This window comes from Orbicella faveolata, unplaced genomic scaffold, assembly GCF_042242905.1.
Source record: "Orbicella faveolata isolate gen_17 unplaced genomic scaffold, um_ofav_v1 contig_14, whole genome shotgun sequence".
NCBI classification, from domain to species: Eukaryota; Metazoa; Cnidaria; class Anthozoa; order Scleractinia; family Merulinidae; genus Orbicella; species Orbicella faveolata.
Genome location: NW_028301541.1, coordinates 22551026 through 22572991, shown reverse-complemented (window position 1 = coordinate 22572991; position 21966 = coordinate 22551026). Strand labels below are relative to the sequence as shown.

The 21966-nt window shown below is 39.3% G+C and overlaps 2 protein-coding genes across 4 annotated transcripts; both read left to right on the top strand.

Moving 5' to 3' along the window:
- Positions 1–1294: 1294 nt before the first annotated feature.
- On the top strand, positions 1295–16188 carry LOC110062136 (uncharacterized). Of its 3 annotated transcripts, XM_089287130.1 has the most exons (14): positions 1296–1750; positions 2159–2353; positions 3853–4145; positions 8373–8469; positions 8735–9025; positions 10102–10175; positions 10844–11026; positions 11714–11887; positions 12558–12704; positions 14138–14218; positions 14402–14576; positions 14782–14842; positions 15446–15512; positions 16017–16188. In XM_089287130.1, the coding sequence occupies exons 1-14, from the start codon at positions 1628–1630 to the stop codon at positions 16063–16065; spliced, it is 2010 nt and encodes a 669-aa protein (XP_089143256.1). In that variant the 5' UTR covers positions 1296–1627; the 3' UTR covers positions 16066–16188. The 3 variants fall into 3 exon arrangements, with proteins under 3 accessions (XP_089143258.1, XP_089143257.1, XP_089143256.1); XM_089287132.1 differs by lacking the exon at positions 11714–11887 and having other exon boundaries at positions 1295–1750; XM_089287131.1 differs by lacking the exon at positions 14782–14842 and having other exon boundaries at positions 1295–1750.
- A 2226-nt stretch (positions 16189–18414) lies between these two features.
- Positions 18415–21902, top strand: LOC110062235 (uncharacterized). The gene is made up of 2 exons (XM_020769114.2): positions 18415–18574; positions 20933–21902. Exon 2 carries the CDS (start codon positions 20935–20937, stop codon positions 21487–21489), a length of 555 nt encoding a protein of 184 aa, XP_020624773.1. The 5' UTR covers positions 18415–18574; positions 20933–20934; the 3' UTR covers positions 21490–21902.
- Positions 21903–21966: the final 64 nt, after the last annotated feature.

Sequence of the window (21966 nt, the reverse complement as noted above, 5' to 3'; positions counted from 1 at the left end):
GGAGGCTGCTGTGCGCCAACGACACCACGGAGAATTTGAAAATTTCTCGGCAACTCTTCTTCAACACTGCCGCAGTTACCTCCACTGACTCGTGACCTTTCACGAGGCACTTTCCCTGTCATGGCTCTGTATACAAGGCGAACCAAGAAGGAATCATGGCTTCCTCGTTTGGCAACGGCAAATTCACCTTGTTTGCCGCCCGGGGGGTACTTTAGGAATTTCTGGGTAGGGATGTGCCGCTAGGACCCTGGAACCCTTAGCCTATAGTAGAGCTAGTTCAGCTGAATTTTGCTAGCCCCTATACTAGAGTAACCATTATTAAAACCACCGATTTCCGTCTGAATCCCGATTTTTGACAGTTAATAATATCCAGTAGGGTTTTATGATAGTCATCTATCGACGCTGTTGAGCCTGAGTTGCAAAAGTTTAAACTTGCCGATTTCATTTTTTTATATTTTTGAGTGGCAATTCCTTGTTTTCTTAGTTTAGATAAAATCTTCAACCAACTGGTCAGTTTCGTGAAAAATGATACCCTATTCTGACCCAACTGCTCTGATTTATATACCCTATGCTAGAGTAAACTGCTTGAAAACCATACCTTTCACAGCAGCACATACCTATATAGCCCATATATGGCAGTACCCCTCCCCCTCGGGGTTTGCGGCCATTTTTAGTCGCCGTTTGAAAACACGATAATCGATCTAGAGGTCACGTTTTCCTTTATGTCCGAAGTGCACGAAAATGTAAACAAAAATCTTAAGGTATCTTCAGATCTTCATTGTATGCCCGGATCTTGATGAATATGCACAAATCTTAATGTACATACACGAATTTTAATGTTACGGTACATATACAATGTTTGATTAATATTTAAGCTGACAAATCTTGATATACCGTAAATGCAAATCTTGATGTATACATATATATGATCTTGTTGTATAAAGTTGAATCTCGATGTATTTATCACTGTCTTGTCATGCAAATAATGATCTTGTTGTTTTGTCCCTTTTTAACAAGCATACTCATAGGACATAACTGCAACTAATCTCGTTCCCAGATCTCTTGAAGATTTGCATCGCTTTGAACATTTACGCGGAAAACCCCGTAAATGTTCAAAGAGGGAATTGGACAGGAGTCAAATTGAGCAGCCAATCAAGAAAAAGAAATTTCCTTACTTGGCAAGATATCGCCTTCGGCCTCGTCCACAAGAGATCTGGGAACGAGATTAAACTGCAACGGTCCAGGCTCTCTCTCCCCGAACAGGAGAGATGGTGGAGAGAGAGCCTGGGAATGAGGTTGACAAACACCCCGAGGTAACCCCGAAGTCGCGTCAGTGTTTTGTGTAAACTCACTTGAGTGCAGTCATGGATGCTGGTCGAGCAGTCAAGATTACGTTGTGTGTTTTACAAATATCAGTGCTATGTAGAGCTGGTTAACTAATTATTCTACCATCATGGAGTAAATATGGCTACGTTCAAGGAAGAATGTCTTCTTAAGTAATTCGGTTTGATGCCATTTATACGACTTGAGCATGCCCATGTGGAAAACTAAAAGGCCGGTAAAAGGCTGTTTTCAGTGCACGAATAAGTTTATTTGCAACTTCAAGCTAGAGTCGAAAGATTAAGGTATGAAAAGAAAAGAACAGGAGTTGCTCGAGCGAGCTAAAGGAAATGAGCGTTGGGAGGAAGAACCAGCTGATCAACAAGCTGATGGCCCGGAAGATGAATTTGACTCAGAGTTCTGGATTAAGGTATCAAACTTTTATGATTATTTTAATAATTTTTTTTTAAGAATTTGAATAGCGAGTTTGGATTGTTTGATGTTGATATGGGGTAAATTATAATTAGATTATTTAACAAAACTCAGATATATTGTTATTGGATAACAATTCCCAGTACACACGGTAAAAATCAATTAAAGGTATTTATTTAGTTTTGCTTTGTACAATGTACTCTCTTGAACACAACAGCTTAACATGTAGACAAATGTTTAGAATGAACAAAACGAAATAAAATAAATGGTTCACCCTGCTTGATGGGTGACACTTAAGTGGATATAATAATTCAGAAGAAAATAAAAATTGAAAACTGATAAGGTAGAAAAATGTCAAAGGTTAGTCTTGTGAAAAATCTGTAGACACACTAACTAATATTTTTAGGTTCGACAAAAGAGAAGTGAAGGAATGTCATGGAACAGAGCCATGGATGAAGTGCGAGTTGAAAGGCTGATCCAGAAATATAAAGACAATGGTGAGCTAGTTAGCGAAGACCCTGCTCTTGTGATGCTAAAAAGGTGGCCAGCATCAAAACAGTATCAGGATAACTCAGATCGCCTTCCAGGCCTTGAACAACTGGTATGTATTATGTATAAAATTACATCCTTATAGCTGAGCTCCTGCGCAAGCAGATTGCCATACATGCAGTTAAATGCAATTTAACGGAGTTAATAACAAAGAGCGCTTGCGTTCAACTGGTAGTCAGGGGTGTCGACACATATGCGCATGCATCAGAATTCCATGTGCTCGTTGATTATAGTGTGGTGTACATACAGGAGGCGTTTTCTGGCGTTTTTATAGTGGGGCAGCTCATTGCCCAGGCAGTTCCCCTTGGAGGCTAGTTGGGAGAAAATATATTCTGGTATTGGGAGGAGTTGTGAAGCCATAGAGCCCAATACTAGAATATATTTTCTTTCAACTAGCCGCCAATATAATGCAGTTTTGCTGTCTCAAAATCACATTTTAGTTTATATAATCAGGAGCTCTGCTCTTAGGCTTGGCTAAATCTCTATACAGTCAAACGTCCCGTAAGCAACTACCCAAAATGTCAAGCCTAGGTGGTCGCTTATGGGAGGTGGTTGCTTACGAGACCTCAGACCATAATGGGTCAAAATTTTTCCTCATTAGAATACGATAGCTGCTGAGACTTACCCCATGCGTCAATGCCGATGCAATGTTTTATTCATGTGAAAGTCAATTTCGAGAAAAAATCTGGTTCTTCCCATTGAGAAATTTTCATTTCTTGTACTAGCCAGGAATATGATAATGTTACAACGCCTTATTATATCAATGTTTTGCTCCATTATCTGTCAAGTGGTTGCTTGCGGGAGGTTAACAACAGCGAAAAAATTCAAACTTTTAGCTCTAAAAGTGGTCGCGGTCACTTATTAGAGGTGGTCACTTACAAGAGGTTCCAAATATAGTGATTTGACTTGGAAACGTTTGGTATTTTGGAAAACTGGTCGCTGCGGAGAGGTGGTCACTTATGAGAGGTGGTCACAACCGGAGGTTCAGCTGTATTTTATTTTATTGAATATTAAAACTGAAATCACAGTTGGAAGAAATCTGAACATAATTATGTTGGATTTATCAGTTAACCTTTTGAGCTCTATTGGTAGTTGTATATACTGTCATGTAAGATTAATTCTTATGATAATTCTTATGATAAGTTTGTAAGTTCTGCATAAATTGATGGAGAATGAAGAATGTGGGTCACTGAGAAAGAATGTGCTAGTGAAGGACTGGAAACTACCTGACTGGAAACTGCACTAACCCTAGACTATTGGTCATATTAGACTCTCTTTGCTTTTGAAACACTGTTGTTTTTACTGGCTATTTCCTGGGTATTTTCACTCCGTCACTTGTTCACTTCTTGTTAACTTATATACTACAGTAATCCTCTGACCGCCGCATGTAATCTTTCTTGAACATTAGTCAGATTGTAGCTCAAGAGTTTTAATGCTAATTTCAAATCTATTTTCTTCAATTTGAAAGAACAACTTCTCAACATTAATTTTTGCATTTAGTGATAATTAGTGGTAAGTAGTAAACTACCATTGACATGTGGTTTCTTGCAGATTAATAGACTTTTAGAGATCCTATTAAAGAGTGAACTCAATGCATGCAATAGATATGAGACATTCAGAGATGGGGAAGATAAGACAAAGAAGACATTGATGCACTATGCAGCTGAGCTTGACTTTCCACATGTCACCAAAACACTTGTGAAAAAATGTCCAGGCTTGTTGGATCTGAAAACAAAAGCTCAGCTTAAACCTGAGAAGCGAGGTTTACTACCAGTTGAGTTGGCGTTGACAATGGAGAATGATGATGTGGCAGCATATTTGATAAGAATGATGTGGCATGAAAGGTAATAACTGCATGAATTTAGTTTTCTACCTCTAAGAGTTTCAGTCAGTGTAACACACAGACTGCAGACTGGGGGGTAACATGCAGTGGGGGTGGGGGAGACTCCCATATAAAAAGGATGGGGTACTTGCCATACCTAAAGTAGTTTTGGTACCTCTGCATTTTAATAATAATAGTAGTAATAATTAGAAAATAGTGCTGAGAAAATACGTAGGCTGATTGGTTAAAAATTGTGTTCCTATAACTCGATGGAAACACAGAACTAGCAGTGTTTCCACCAGACCGCGCCATTGCAGGAATCCCACGTTGGAATCAGAGATGGCCCCCAGAAAAACGAAAAAAGGGCCAATTTGGCCCTTTCTTTTTACAAGGCTGCTGGCTTAACACAGACATAGTATTTTAAAAGGCATCCCAGGGCTCGAAATTGCGACCATATCAGTCGCCAATGCAACTAACATTTCATCCTTGGCGACCAAAAATTCTGGTTTAGTCCCCATAATGGCGACTACATTTCTCTGTGTTGACGATCAACAACGGTTATTTTGTCACACATAATGTCCTTCTAGAAAATCATATTGAAAACATTCTGATTCGCTCCTGCGGTTAAAGGCGCTACTTACTTTGAAGATTAGCTCACCAGGGATCAAACGTTGTCAGATTTATTTGAACTAGAGAACGGCTCGTTGTGTCTGTGGTTACATCGTAGTCAACTGAAATTGAAATAATTACAAGATAAATTATTAACCGCGCGGCCATGGGCCGAGCGCGGTTCTAGGTTTACCCGTGGTTTATTATTTTTTTTTTGTCGGTGACCAGACGCAGACCTCCGCTCGGCCAAACTTTGAGTCACGCAACATGTGATTTTTTTCCGCCAGAAGCTGTTAAAACATAAATACACGGACAATTTTACCGATATTGTTTTCTTTTTTGTGGGTAAAATATATTTTCTTTTCGTTTTATCAAAGCGTTGGATTTAAAGGGAATAATAAATACGGTGAAAAAAGGTATTACGTCAGCCATGGAATGCGCTGACGTTGCAGCTTTCACTTTCGCTACGTGACAAATACGATCGTGTTTACTTTGCAAGTTTATTTCGGCAGAAGCGACGGTCATTAATTTATTTGTAATTTTGTGAGTATTTCTTGTGGTTTTACGCAAATGAAGTAAATCCTTTGACTGTTTCATCACAGCCAGTTCATAGATCGGAGGAAAATTAAATATTTGCAAGCCAAGCAAAGAACGTGTCAGAACGTGCAAAGATTACGTCATTGGTAGGGAAATAACCACCGTACTAAAGATAGCCGTAGATAACGCAATTCTTGAATTATGTGACTCGTGTGACTTCTTTGCTAACCCTTAACTCAAGGGAAAAAACAATTAAATTTAATCGTGACTTTAAAGAAAGAAAGCGGTTTATAATAGTGTTCGTATCTTCATGCCCATACATATCCCGAAGAAAGTTCCAGATTAAGACTACTACGTCATCGGAGATGTCACAACGGCTACGACTGATAGCGCGATAATAGAGTTTGTGTTGATCAAGTGCTGTGATGTCTACAGTAATCAATGAATCATCAAAGATTGCTTTGGAATATGCACTGCGTTGCGACTGTAGTGCTAAGAAAACAGTTAAATTTTAAACGCGCGGTTATAAGATCTAACAGATCTTCTTGTTATTTACAACGTTCTAAATCGAAGCGACAAACTATTTCGAAACTTACAATTTGTGTTCCTGGGTGTCGGATCCCTTTGATCGCTATCTTGATGTTTTGCTCGTGACTGTTGATTGACTCGACTTCAAATGTCCGTTACATGATAAGATTTTCCTTTTAAAACATAAGTCACATGACTTGTTTTTCCCGCCATGCGTGGTGGAGGCGATTTTGCAATGACCGATGATAATTAATTCAATTTTTTTTTACACGCAAATGAATATGCAAATCACATTCTACATTCTACATTCAACATTCAACATTCAACATTCAACATTCAACATTCAACAGGTGCTACTTACTTTGAAGATTAGCTCACCAGGGATCAAACGTTGTCAGATTTATTTGAACTAGAGAACGGCTCGTTGTGTCTGTGGTTACATCGTAGTCAACTGAAATTGAAATAATTACAAGATAAATTATTATTTACAACGTTCTAAATCGAAGCGACAAACTATTTCGAAACTTACAATTTGTGTTCCTGGGTGTCGGATCCCTTTGATCGCTATCTTGATGTTTTGCTCGTGACTGTTGATTGACTCGACTTCAAATGTCCGTTACATGATAAGATTTTCCTTTTAAAACATAAGTCACATGACTTGTTTTTCCCGCCATGCGTGGTGGAGGCGATTTTGCAATGACCGATGATAATTAATTCAATTTTTTTTTACACGCAAATGAATATGCAAATCACATTCTACATTCTACATTCTACATTCTACATTCAACATTCAACATTCAACATTCAACATTCAACATTCAACATTCAACATTCAACATTCAACATTCAACATTCAACATTCAACATAAAAGAAGCCAATCCATCCTTTTGCTTTTTTGTGCTATTTGCTACAGGTATTGAATCTCTCACATTGGGAAACTTCCAAATGGCTAACCGTGTTAAGAAACACCCTATAATGCATTGCAAACCCTTGATCATTGACTACGTCATGTACGCCTAAGGATTGTTCTCTCGTAATGCACGGATCCTTCATACTGGTAAAAGAAACTTTATAGAGTTGAAACACTTCAAAAAGCACGTACTATTAAATTTTATCGTAGATCCTAATAAGCTGCTTTATTTTTCTTGGTACCCTGATGCATTTTTTCCTTCTGTAGCTTTCAAATTATTGGCCCCTTTCCTAAAAAAGTGGCCCCTAAAAAAGATCTTCAGGGGCCAATTAATGGCCCTCAAGTAAAATTTTCTGGCTGAAACACTGAACTAGCATGAGCTGTTGACGTAATGATGGTGCAGGCAAAGAGAATTTACATTTGATAATCAAAGTTAACAAGTTGTTTTCCTTTTTTCACCGCGGTGTTTTCTAAGAGAAATAGAAAACATGTTCTCCATGTTTCTGTCAAGTTATAGAAACACTCATGAAAGTTTTGGAGAACTCGAAAAAGCTGAAGCAGCATTTCTCGTTCTCCCAAACTTCCACTTGTGTTTCTATAACTTGATAGAAACACAGTAAATATTTTCTATCTCTTAAATGGTTTTTTTATAGCACCTATCCAAGCGTGATCTAGGCGCTTTACAAGTTATAAAATATGATTAAAATAGAATAATTTATTAAAAATAAAATTAACCAAGAATCAATAAAAGTATTCCAAAAAGACTTTCTTAAATAAATGAGTTTAAGCCAAGTTTTGAAAATTTGAAGGTCTGATTTTCTGATGTATATTGGCGAGTCACTCCAGAGTTGTGGTGAGGCAACAGCAAAAGCTGTAGGTCCATAAGTCTCCAAGTTATAACTGGTGCAGTTAAGACAGAGAGATGTAGGGGAACGGAGAGTTCTTGAAGGACGGTGGAGGCCTATCAATTCTTACAATACAATACAATACAATACAATACAGTACAATACAATACAGTACAATACAATACAGTACAATACAATACAATACAATACAGTACAATACAATACAATACTTTATTTAACCATGCGACACCTAAGAGCGCAAGCGCTCATTAAAACGTGTGTGTGAACTCAAAATTGTATAAAAGAAGAAAAAGAAGAAATAGGATTATATAATCTGTGTAAAAATGTAATATACAATAGATGCCTAAAAATAGTTACGTACAAATATAATAAGAAACGAGTTATATAAACCTAAAATAATTACCTAGTAATCGTTTAAAAGTTAAAAGACTGTTAGCGTCCCTTACAGATGGAGGTATTGAGTTCCAAATCCTGGCGGCTATAAAGGAAAAGGACTTATGCTGCCATTCCAAATTGCATCTAGGCAACTGCAAAATTGTACCGGACCCCCTCAGTTCTTACCCTCAGTCTGCAGTCCACAGTTTGTGTTTTACACTGACTGTAAGACTTACTTTCCTCACAATTGCCAAATAGCATCTACACCCTTGGGGTCTGACAGACCCAACATTGAGTTTGAATGCTTGATTTCCCCAGTGGGTAGCACATAATCTGGAGTTTAGTTCTAATCTTCCATGTTGACAACACATTTGTATCATACTTTGATTCAACTCAGTTGTTCATATATTTTTTTTCCATCAGAGTCCAGAGTTTGTTTTCATGGAGGCCAGGTGATATGTCAAGTCCTGAACCATCTTTCTTTAGCTTCAAGTCAGTAATTGACAATTCCAAAATGAAGGTGAGAATATATTTTATATGGCCAAAGGGTGATAAAAGGAAGCAAAACCATTACCTGAGTGTGTAATCAGACTAACCTTCACCAGACGAAAGGGGGGAGAGTGATCATTAGGGGATATAATCAAATAAAGTAAAATAAAAAGACAGGTTTGCAGCAGAAATGGACAGTCAAAAATCATTTACTAATTAATGACTTTACCATTACTGTGGTAATATTTACTATATTTAGTAACTGTCATTGTTGTAAATTTGCAAAATGTTTTCAGAAATCAGTAGCTGCCATATTAGATCAGATGGTGAACCCACATTGGCCACACCTACCAAAGCGCAAAGACAGCTATGACAATCAAGAAGAAAAGGAGGGAATTGAAGGTGCATGGAGCACCATCCCTGACAATCCATTCAGCTATTACTTTTATTACCACATCCTGGATGGTGATGAGGCAGGCCGACCTCCTAAAGTTATGGTCTCAGAGGGAAACAAGCTGACAGATAACGAATATTTTAATTGGGCTGATAAGTCTTGTTTACATCTTATTGCAAAAAGCAATAATAAGGTGAGGTAACATTAAAAAATCTTTATCTTTCATTATAGTGGAGCTCCTGCGTGCAAAAGGCTCTCAAGCAGAGCCCCATACCTTAGAAAATTTGGTAACCTATCAATCTGAAAAATTTTGGTTGTCACGTGACTGTCTCTATGTACGCCCGTCTGTCCGTCTGTTAGTACATCCATATGCAAAACCCCAATGCCCCATACCTTGAAAAATAAGAGAGGAGCATTATTATCATCTTTGACATTGGGCATCCATGTTATAATTGACAGCTGTCAAAACAAGGTATCTGCTGACCAGTATCATGTGACCATATTGCAGGCTTAGGTCAAAAGCTCATTGAGATTGCGGGTTTTTTAAGTTGACTGCTGACCAGGTACTGGGTTTTCGATCGGATTGCAGGCTCAAGTCAGGTTATTACCCTGGGGGAGAGGGCCGGGGTACATGCAAAGGCAAAATTTCAGCACAAATTGAACCCTGACGTGTTGTTGACTTTTCTTCTGACATATTCCTTGCACAATTGTCTCTCGGAAAGTCCCTGATATATTCCGTGCAAAATTTCTACAATCTTGGGTACACTCATTACTGGTAGGTATGGTTTGTTAAAATGTAACTAGAAAAAATAGTGGAATCACACACTGAACAATTACATGCTCACGATTGATAATTTTTTGAGTTTCTGATCCAGGGGAAAAGATCCTCTTTTCATTTATGGTTAATTATTTAATCAGGAGCTACGCTTTTAGGCTTGGGTAAATATATATATATTAGTGTGATAATCTTTACAGAATTACAGTACCACTAAAGTTTTTGGGGAAAAGACCTTGTGGTTGCTAAAGAATTATTTTACAAATTCACCACAATGGGATTTCTGAACCTCATTTTGGAGAAATGTGACCCCACAAACACTTCATCCTTGCGAGGTGTGAGAGAGTATCAGTCTGCAAATCAGCCAAGCCAAAATGGAATTATCAAAATGATGGCTTTTGGATGTGTTCATATCTGAGATTGAGTGATTCTAGCTAAAAACTTTACTTGACTAACAGTTGATTTATTCTATTTGCTTTTACATGTATTTTCAGGAAGCCTTGCAACATCCTGTGGTTAGAATGCTGATAAAAACAAAATGGCAGAGTTATGGACACTGGTTTCTATGGTATGTTAACCTATCCCACACTAAATCACACACCTAATCCAACCTTGATCCCAGGCTCTCTCTGAGGAAAAGGAGAGAGAGCCTGGGATTTAGGTTGGACATTATTATGGTACAGCACAATAAATTGTTAATATGCAATCAAGTTAGTGAAGACACTAGACTCAGGAATCTTACTATCATGTACTATCATGTACATGTAGCAAGTTCTTATGAGCCAAAAAGCCAAAAGCTCTTATAAGTACCATAAAATGATAGCCTGGTTTCCTTGAAAATAATAAAATCACTGTTATATATAAATACTAGTTCACTGAAGTTGTTATTGAGAAGTTTTGACTGTTTGAATATTAGTACAGGTAGTTCAGATTCTTCTTCAGGTAGTTCATTCTTCCCTTATGTCTTGTAAAAATTGCTACTAAGGTCTTTTTACAGTTTGCTCCCCCTTCAACAGTTTAAGTAATATCTTCATATTAGTCTGTTAGTGTCTTCTAAGGTGAATTTCATGTAGGATCGTTTTGATCCCAAATACTGAGCAATCCTTGAAGCAAGATTTTATTGAGTTGCCCTCTACTGGCACCAAGCCACAAATTTTTCACTCCTAAAAGGTATTGTCTAATTACAATTGCCCCTACCACTTTTAAGTGTTTATCTTTAATTTATTTCTTCCACAGCCTTCAAGCCGGATTTTATGTGATTTTCTTGCTCCTCTTGTTATATTCTCTAATGTACGGCTCAACAAGACTGGACCCCACACTTTACAAGGGTGCTGCTGACTCACTGCGTGGCTTCTGTGAAATTTTAACCCTTGTTATGGTCCTCCTTTACATTTGCGAAGAAATCAATCAAATAAGAAGGTAAGTTATGGGGTTAACCTTGCGTGTGCCTGAAAACCTGCTTAAAATCGAAAGGCAGTACTGGTGCCAATTTGAAACGATTTTTTTTTTTAGACTGAAATGAATTGGCTACACCATCAACTAACAGACACTTGATTCTGAAGATGACTTTCGTTCAGTTTGTGGAAACTTTAGTCAGCAACAAATTAATAAAAGTTGTTTTCAGAGGGCATGGCGCAGATGGCAAAATGAGGAAATGCTTCTACGGTAGCCTTAATAGCGCTACGGTTAACTTAGATAACACCCAAGTTAGCCTCAGTGCTATTGACTTGACATTGTTAAGCGTATGAATTGTAAGGGTAACCCAACAGACACCTGTTAAAGAGTAGGGCACGTAGTTCCCGGTGTTCTGGTCTGACCTTGTCTGACGGGTTGGTGCTTCACATAGGGTTAACCTCATTGCGCCTTTCCCTCTTGGACAAGATTGTCCAAGAAAAATTACTGCTGAAAAACTGCTTTGCCACTAGGGGTATCCCACTTTGACTCCTACCTGGTCCATTTCTTTATTCAGTTAAACAAGCCCGTTTTCAAAACTACTTGTACCGTCACCCTGGCGATGGCACTATTAAAACAAACTACCAACACCATTGGATTCAAAGCATTTTCTAAACGTTACCAGTATCTCCCATTTTGTCTTCTGTCTTCCAGAGAAAGGCACTTGTACTTCAAAGAGTGGATGAACCTGTTTGACTGTTTAGGCCTGCTTCTAATCTTCTGCATAATTCCATTACGATACTCTGATAGCAAGGCGCAGTGGATGGTGGCATCGTTAGCTTTCCTCTTCAACTGCTTGAGGATATTTAAGTTTTCTTGCGTGACAAGGTAATCTGAAAACTAACTTTTGCCTGTTTGTGCCTGGTTTGACCATCTTGAGGAACTCATCTTAAAATAAAGAAGTTTAGTTCAAATATTTTTGCTTGCCTCGTTGTGGAAACCAGTTGCACTTCTGTTGAAAACCTGAGTGAAATTCCCCAGTCTACTAATCTTGACAGACTGCCACCAGTTATTTCTATACATTTCTTTTAGCGCCTGCATAACAGGCATTCCTCTCCAAAACCTTGCGAAGGGAATGAATTTTAAAAACTGCGAGCGCGTGCGAAAAACTAGGAAAAATAAGGAGCAGTGGCAAGGGGTAGGGCAAAAAAATGAATCTTTTCTTCCACTGCCGCTTCTCCTCCTCATTTCTGCCCAGCGCTCCCTACCCCTTCACTTCTTCTCATTTTTTTCTCACCCCAAGCGCGCTCGTTTGCTCGCTTGCTTGCTCGATGTTCTCGCCTGGGAAATGGAAAGGAAACGTCGTCTGTTGCGCAAGCTACGTGTCTTTCAGTTTTTAGGGACAGGTATTTTTTTTACTTTTCATATGTCAAGCTAGAGTATTTTCTCCCTTTTCTCTCTCTGTACTTCTCACTCGACGATCTTTGATTGTAATTGAACGAACTTAGACTAATTACGTAAGCTCATTTTTCTAATCAGTGTTTTCCTGTATTTGTAGGACCACGGGATTATACACAAAAACCTTGGCGAAGATTATTAGACAAGACGTGTCAAGATTCATGGTAGTTTTTGCTGTGGTTTTTCTCTCCTTTTGTGGTTCGTTGTTCTTGTCTCTTCGTTTTTCCAAGCAAAGCCAACAATTTAGGTGCGTGTTATTAATGCGCTTATGAAACTTCTTTAGTACAGCTTGTTTAAGGTGGCTCAAAACAGTAACATTTCCGTGAGACGCCTGGGCTCTAACGCGCACTTCAGCGCGAGGCATCACGCGATCAACCGTGGTGTCGCGAGATAGCGCACGAGATTCAAAGTTTGCAAAACTCAAAACAAACATGGCGGCGCGAGGCCTAATTCGTAACACGTTGTTTCCGCCAAGTTTAGTAAGTTTTCTTTGCGATATCAGTGTTTTTTTTTTACCTTCGAAAACATCCATCGTTCAGGCATTTTCAAAGGGAAACCATTCTTTTTCATCGCTTTGTCGGAACATAAAAGAAAATTGTGATGTTGATGTTGCGATCGATCGCGCTAGCTATTACTCCAAAAAACAGCAGGGAAAAAATTACTCTTCAGGTCTTCTTCGTTCTTTTTTCTTGGCCAGTCTCACCTTCGGGAATTTATGGTTCTCTTCTTCTACCGCTTATGCTGCTAACAACAACAGCAAGGAAGAAAAAACTATTCGCGTTTATTCGCGTGAAATTGCGGGCTTTACTGATCAGCGGACCGCCTTTACGCATGCGCAAGAGGCGATCTTGCAACGTCGAGATTTTAGTTTGCGCGTAGAACGTGGCCGAAAAATTCCTCATCCACGACGCTAATATCTCAAAAACTGATCCGGTAACCCTACTTTTTTAATGCAAAAAAAAAAAAAAATTTCAACAGCAAAAGCGGAATGCATTGCGAAATTGTAAAAAAAAAAAAAAAAAAAAATGGTGGAGTGGAATTTCTCCAATTTGAAAATTTCCATTTTTTTAATTTAAGCAAAATCTGTTCCAAAGAATTTTTTTTTTATAATTTTCCCTGTTTCATCTTCTTTGGCTAATAAAAAGGTTTTTAGAAAAAAAAAACATGGGGTCACCGGCTTAGTTTTTAAGATAAATGCAATTGATAGTAAAAAGTAGGTCAAGTTTGCAACGGAACGGAACACTGCAACCTTAATTTATGACTTAAACACAATGGAAGGTACAGTGGAGAGTTACCTCAAAAAGATAGCACAGCCATTCAAAACAGCACAGTTCCATGCCTAAAAAATCGCACCTAGTTCTATAAGTCTCTAAAAAAAAAAAGAAAACTGTTTTGAGCCGGCCACCTTAAAAGAGAACCTTATATCGAGTCTTTTTCCACGAGTCATTTTGTGTTACTCTCCCTTCAAGCTTCACAGAACAATCTTCTCTTTTTACACGCTCAATATCTTACGTCACTCGAATGACGAGTGAGACTAGACACGAAAAATTCCATGCTGATGACGTAATTCTATAGAAATTCGTGCTGAGTTGGTTGCTACTTGCGCGGGAGAATTTTAAACCTAGAAAAGCCCATTTCAAATACTGCAAATTTTAATTTGAGCTACATTTTCATTTTTAGTGGCTTCGAGGATGTGTTGTTAAGCGGTTTTCGTGCGCTGTCTGAACAGCAGCCAATTGCTGAAGATTACTCGAGTTTCAAGTAAGTCTCAACTGTGTTAGATGTCCGCCAGCTCGGCACAGCACTCTTTGTTTATTTCATCCCCCACCACCCCACCCAACCCCAAATAGGAACAGTTGTATTGGGTTTTGCTCTGCTCTGCCTTAATCACTGTTACGTTTTGTGTGGCACTAAGTTTGTGCTGTGATCTCACCTCTCTTGCAGTTGGCTCTCGATTCTGCTGATGTTGGCTTACATGGGAACCGTGCTCGTCATTTTACTCAACATTCTCATTGCACAAATGAGTACAACTTACACGCAGGCCAAGCGAGTGGCTCGTCTAGAGTATGATGTGGATCGTATATTACTTCTCACTCGTATGGAGAGATGTTCTCTTCTGGTATGTAAGCGTCACGGAATGTAATGTATAGTGTGTAAGCGTCACGTTGAACGAGTGTGTGCGCGCGCTTGTTCTCGACCGCGTGTTTTTGTGATGTCTGTGCGAGCCCTCCTGCGCGCATGTGCGTGACAGTGAGTATCACTTTGCACCCCTGCCTATGGGGAATTTGACTGATTTCTTTTGGTAACTCTTGTCGCCTTTGCAGAATTTACGTGTAAAGTATTATAAAGAAGGAGACTGGATCAGTGATATGAAACTCGCAGAAGGTTGGAAGTTAGATTAACATCTGATATCATGCGATATACACCAGTTCAAGCGCAGACTGGGATTGTATTGCGTTCCTCTGCAAAAGACATCTAATTCTTAAGTGTCTTTAAGTAACCCCTCCCCCCGGAGATATAACTGGGTACTGTGGGATTATTAAGGGAGGTCTGACTAAATCAGGGAGGACCGCGGATCGACTAGCACTCCATCTAGGAGAGTACAAATACTCAACAATATGTTTAGTTGCTTCAGGCTGCCAAAGCCTTTCGAAACGGCACTACCTTTTTTTATTGGACATCATAACTTGCGGTGTTTTAGTTAGATTTATTGCAGCCTGTTTTTCTCTCAGAAATCGCGAATTGGACTATGGGGCGATGGTTTAAGACGGGAAAGGATTGGGACGAGACAAGGATACTTCAGCCCTTCCTCTCCCGTGCTGCATTTTTCCATACGCAGGGAGAAGCGCTCCTCGGAACCTAAGAGATAAGGCTCTGCCGCGCATAAAAAAAGCCTCTGGTAGTCAGGGTAAAAGGTATCCAATAAATATGGTTGAGAAGAACGTTATCCTCGGTAGACTCAGTGTTAAATTGTTTCTTTCTTTCTAGAGCTTCTTGAATTCAGCGAAGATCGCCATCCTTGGGAGTCAGTGAAAGAGAAGCTTAATGCCATCAGGTACGAGTTTCTTGTTGTGTGTTTCGATCATTCGTCCGTCCATCCCTCCTTCCGTCCCGCCTCTCTTCGTCCCTACCCCTCTCCTTCTGTCCTTGCCTCTCTCCCTCCCTCTCCGCCCCCTCTTCGTTTTCACTTCCCTATTAGCTCCTGTCTCCAGCCCTCCATCCTTGCCTCCCTGCCTTCCGCCTCCCTCCGTCCCTCAGTCGCTACCTCACTGCCGTCGTCTTTTTCTTTGCCCCTGTCATTTTCCCGTCTCTGCCTGCCTCCTTCCCTCTGTCACTCGATTCCCCCGACCCTTCCTCCCTCTCTCCGTTCCTGCCTCCCTCCTTTCCTCCTTTTCTTCCTCCCTACCCCACTCGCTCTCCCCTTTCCTCATCCAACAAACTCACCAATGACATTTCACTCGCTCACTGTATTGGTTGATTTTACACTGTATTTCTCTCAGGAGTGATTTTGGTTTTTCTTTTGACTGAACAATTGTCCTTATTTCATTTCCTTTTTCAGAGACATGATGCGAAAAATGGTAAAAGAGATGAGGGTTGGAAGAGAATGAAGAGCTGCCAGTATAGATGGTTCTAATATGATTGTTTTTCTTGTCAAGTATTTACAACATCAAGTCAATAACAACATGGCTTTTTTAACTTCAAAAGAGGAATAAACGAAAAGTTAACTGAAACTATTTGGTTGTTATGGCAGTCGGTGGAGTAAATGTCGTTTGCCCAATCGGAATTCAACTAATCCCATAAGGACTTTCGCGTATACTTCTTGCTGACAGCTTTTTTCAAAGCAATCCCAGGGTTGCTACGGTGAGGGAATTTCTAAATCCCTTTTCAAAGTCAGTGAAAAGTCAGAGAATTTTATGTCAAGGTTGCTGCAAATTATTTTATTAGATCTTTTCGTATAGACAAGGCAATTTGGTTTGAAAAATTCTCTTAGCCCTCTTTATTTTTGTTGATTCATGGCCCAAATAGTCATCCTGCACGGTCAGTGAAAAATGGCTTTACAGTCAGTGAAAAGTCAGGGAAAAGTCAGAGATTTTTTTTTTTGTTCCGGTGAGTGGCAACCCTAAATCCGTTTATTCTTTAGCTCTGTTCTAGATTATTCTCGTTCCCATAGCCCTTTTGGCTTCTCTTAGCCTTCGGGGCCTTGGCACGAGAAGAGAAGCGAAAAGGACTATGAGGGCGAGAATCGATTCCCAGTTCAGAGGCTTTCTCGTTCTTAGAGCTACTCGTTTTAAAATGGCCTTCTGGAGAATGGACCAGAGCGTGTTTGGTCCTTTGCTCTGCTCAAGAAGGGATTACAATGAGAAGGTCTTATCTAGTCGATTACAGTACGTTTAGAAATCCCATAAAACAGGAAAACTGAAGAGCTTAACGTTGTGTGACGGAGGCAGCGTGACCGACGAAGCGAGGGTGACTGGACTGATTTTAATATAAACAGAACAAGCTCTAAGCTCGTACGTGAAATTTGTTCCGTGCGTCGAAGGAGAACGCATACAATTTCGATCGTTTTTTTCCCGGGGGATTTACCATGTCCCGTGGTTATCGATCGCGATGCCGTATGATTCCAGAGTTTGGACGCCATCTTAGACTGGCGCATGGCACAAATGGCCTCGATCTCATACAAAATTTATTTGGCCGCCGGGAACTATCTCTTATAATGGCGCGTTGCAAGCCAAATCTGCAAACTTTAAAGGTCTTGTTTTCATTCCTAATATGGAGAAATTACTACTTTGAGATTTAAAATAGAAAGAAAAAATACAAATCAATGTTTAGGTGGCCTCAGAATGGAAGATCAACGAGTTTAGAGTCCTCAAACCATGACGATCGGTTGTACGCTTTCAAGTAAGTATTGAATATTGTTTGCGGATCGGGGATTTGGAGCAGTTTCCCGGACTTATCACAACAAAAATAGTAATGTACAGTATTACTTTGAAGTTGAATTCAACTTTTGGAACGATTGGTAACGCCACAGCCGATGAAATGACTGCAAAAGTCGGAGAAGTCGTCGGCAAAAACTCAACCTTTCGCTTCAGCGTGAAGAATTAATTTGAACATGCTGATATGCAGCGAAGCACGTCTGTAAAATTTTGAACATTTTTTTGCTTTTACATAGGTTTCTTTACCTCGGCGTAAATAAAAAGTTACTGTTATCTGATTGCACGTCCATTTACATTTCTTTTCACTTGGTTCCGTGTAGGTTTTAAAAGTGAACAGAAACTTGCGCGCTGGATTTCTGCATATTTAATTTACGGCGATCTCCACGCGGTTTGTTTGTTTAGTTTATTCAGTTTCGTTCAAATATATTTTTTGGAGTCTTATTCAGCTACTACAGAACGGCTGAGGAAAGAACTAAGTGGCCCATAATTTAACACAGTTGAAATACGAGTGATCTCAAAATAATTGGCTTGTTTTTGGCGAAAGGGTAGCTCTATGCAATCTTATCCGATTTGTTCAAACAAAATCAGTCAAATTTAACAGTAGAAAAGGTATAATGGGTGGAGACTGATCCAAGATGCTTGGGAAGAGAAATACTGTAATTGAATTAAAACATAAGACACGATGGAATGCTTGAAATGTTCTCTGGAGGGAATATTAGAAGCATTGATCGGCTTCAGTTCTAGAACTTTGACCACACCCTTATTAGCTATTAAGCTCAAAAGCATGATTCGGTGAGACGGAATAAGCTGAGAAAATGTAAAACAAATCTATTCAGGGCTGCGAGGACTTTAAAAAATATTCATTTGGAGCGACTGCACAAGAATTTTACAAAGCAATGGTGAATAGAGATACGAAAGACGTTTGCGCGCCTCAATGTAACGCAACACCCCGTTGACCGCTGACCATCGTCACGCTCTCCTGTGCGTATTAATCAAATTCTTGTGACGTTGCAGTATATTAATAACCCATATCAATACTCCGCATTCCTTTACAGTACAAGCAGGTAGCTGGTGCTGAACTCACCATTTTCGTTGTTTGTCCCCGTTGATTTACATTCCTCAGTGATCTTTGTAAAAGGAGGACCTCTAAACACTACTTCTGTTTCACTGACATCGCCATTTGGTGAGTAAGATTGTTACAATATGCCTTTTAGTAGGTTTGTTTACGGTAGTTGGTGTGATTTGAAGAAATCTGCATGTGACAAGGAAATGCGCACTTTGTTAGGTTCATTAGATATCGTTAATTTGAGCCGCAGTTCACTGTTTTCAAACAAGTTTCAGAACCAATTCTCTTGATTAATCAACCCGGAGGATTGTTTACTTAGATTTCTGCCATGTTAAAGAAAGCATCTTTGCCTTGATATTATGTAAATCGAGTCCTCTCTATCGTGCGATTTAAAAGCCGCCTATTTCTCTTACTAAATGCGACAACCGTTTTTAAATGATTACCTCTATTAAACCTTTCAACAAAAATAAACACTCTTAAGCTCTGTTTATGTCCAAATCGACCAAATCATTGAATCTGTGATTAATAAACATCAGCAGAGACGAAAGTGAATTAAAGTTCTATAAATGTCCATGTACGTCACGCTTTCTAAGAATTCTCGGTGATAAAGGATGAAGTAACAGACGGAAACTGTGTTTCTCTATGTTACCTGTAAGTAAAAAGCAAATGACGCAAATTTCTATGCGTTAACTGCACCTTTTCCAGTTTAAAGAAAGCTGGACTATTTGTTTAGTTTGGCACTGATATCGCGTGATTTAGCTGTTACCCGAGGGAATAATCTAGTTTAAAAGTCACATTTCTGTCTCCGCATTCAGTTGCATGACAAAATAACTCAGTTCGTGCTTCTGCCGTGCCGAACTAAATTCAGGAATTAAGTTCGACTAAAGCACGACAGAAGCACGGCGTCTGAATCAAACTTTTGAATTAAGTTCGACAAGCTCTGCCGTGCTACACGACTCTGGCACGGCAGCGATTCAAACGTCGTGCCTCTGTCGCGCCAAACGAAATTCATAAATTATATTAATATATTTTGGCAGGAATGCGTTCCCACGGGGAGTTAGGAGAAGAACTGTTACGAGGCATCAGTAAATTCTAAATTTGATTCGTCTCTGGCACGACGTCTGAATCAGAGTTGTTTTTCTGCCGTGTCATAGTCGAACCAAATTGCAATTGAGTTCGGCACGGCAGAAGCACGACGTCTGAACTGGGCCTTAGCCTTTGTCAGTGAAATCTATGGTGACGTAATGGTCTTAATCTGGAAGTTCGCTCGGGACATGCCCGTGCATGATACGAAAACGAAACGAGTGCCACGCTATTAATAACGCTATTAATAAACAGCTTTCCTCCTTAAAGGTCAAAATTTAATTTGTTTGTGCTATATGTAAAGGACAAGCAAAGTAGTCACGCGATTCGCACAATCCGAGGTTTACACTATCCACGGCTAATTTTAGAACGGTTGTGTTTTTTCCCCTAGCATTGACATAAACGCTGCAAGTTCTGGCAAGCTCCTGTTTAACTCAGCAAATATTTAATTTTCCTTCAAATCTCTTAACTCGCTGCTATGAAACAGCCAAAAAATTCACTTCTTTGCCCAAACCCACAAGAAATACTCGCGAAATTGCAAATAAATTAATGACCGTCGCTTCTGGCGAAATAAAGTTGGAAAGCTGAGGGCCCCAAGTTTATCAGTAACTTAAGTTACTGTCATGGGTCACCCTCATTAAATAAAGTCTTTCACTTCACTTCACTTCAAGTAAACACGATCTTATTTTGCACCCAGCGAAAGTGGAAGCTGCAACGTCAGCGCATTCCATGGCTGACGTAATACCTTTTTTTGGCGTATTTAATATTGCTGTATTGATGATTTCGTGTGTTCTCACCACCTCACTGCTCGACTAGATATTGATATTGTGATGTGAAATTAGGTTTTGATCATTCTTAGGGGTTAAAACGATAAAATTAAACATCTTCAGTAGACTACATCGTTCAAACTGTTGGAAAAAAAAATGTAAGTTTGACGATATATAGCTATCGGTGTGTTACGAAAACATTAACTACTTTTAATTTTTAACATCGCCACCGACCTGAGCTTTTACATAAGTACGCCGTGCATACGATTCGTAAAAATTTTGCTTTGGATTTTTTCTGGGTTGAGCGCGAAAAATTCTGAAAAATGTTAAGCTTAATGATTACATAAAAATCCAAATAATGCGATTTAAATCCAAGAGCCTTGTTTTGGGGTTAATGATTTGCATTTATTATTCACCAAGGCAGGTGTATCTTCATTGTTTTGCCTTTTTACCGTCAAATGATAAATTGAGCGTCGTTTTTGGTCATTCTTGCATATTATTACGCATAATGAGATGTCATTTAAATTGCTAGCAGTTATACTGCGTTGTTACGAGAGCTAGAATTCTATAGGGAAAAGATTTTATTCAGAATTTTGATGGTTTTCTTTTCGCTTGGGAATTTTAGAAATGGGAAACTCGGAGACGAAAGAGGAGCAACAGCTGAAGGCGGATTCTCAACAGAGTGCGCCATCTTCGAGAGGAAAAACTCTGAGCGATACGAAGAAAATCTTTCTTCTTCACAAGTCAACTGGTGAGCAACTTAAAGTGGTGAGGAATTTTCGCGACGCTCTGACCACGGCCGCGCATGGCAGTATTCGCGTGGCGAATGATGTAAATATCGCTGACGGAAAAGATGATTCGTTGAAAGATCTTCCCTGGCTTGAAGAATTAAACAACGTTGTCTTGATTTGCCTAACATCAGAAGCCATTGCCCAGCTGGAAAAAATTGTCCGTGATAAGGGATTCGCCGATGAAAATGGTCATCTACATGGAAAGGTTTTCAGTATTTCATTTGGAGGAAGTCTTGCATCTGAATGGCCTCCTACAGGATTACAAAGGGGTTCACTCGACGCAAGAGATTTTCATTTTGGGTTTTCAGAGGTGGCGAAGCTTAAGCCACAAGATTTTGAGAGATCGGAAAAGATGAATGCCCTGGTTGCGGCAATTAAAGGGACACAATGAAACAGGAGTGGTGAAACTCGTTGAATAATGTTTTGTAAGTACCGTATTTCTTAAACTTGGTGAACATTGTGAAAAATAGTTCTGTATTACATTGCTGAACTTCAGAGTAGCCTCAATCGTAGAGGTTGTTGGTCGTAGTTTTAATTTTAAACGTTTTTTGTTTTACTGTAAAAGCGATTGAAGACTGACATAACGAATAGGTACTCAGAATTAGCACACAATGTGACATGAGGATATAGCAGGCAATTCATAGAAAATATTACAGTTCGAAGTACTAATAATTTGTTTACTTCCTTGAATATACACTCTTCGAGTTGTAAATTTTCAATATAGTTTCAAAGAACTCATCCTCGTCTAGGAGTTGCATTTTATTTTGTAAAGCGAAGTTTGCAATAAAATGTTTTGAAATTTCAGTCACGGTTTTTAAAGAGTATCATTTTAGCTCTCTTTAGCGGTTTTTAAAGGGTGTTATTTTTA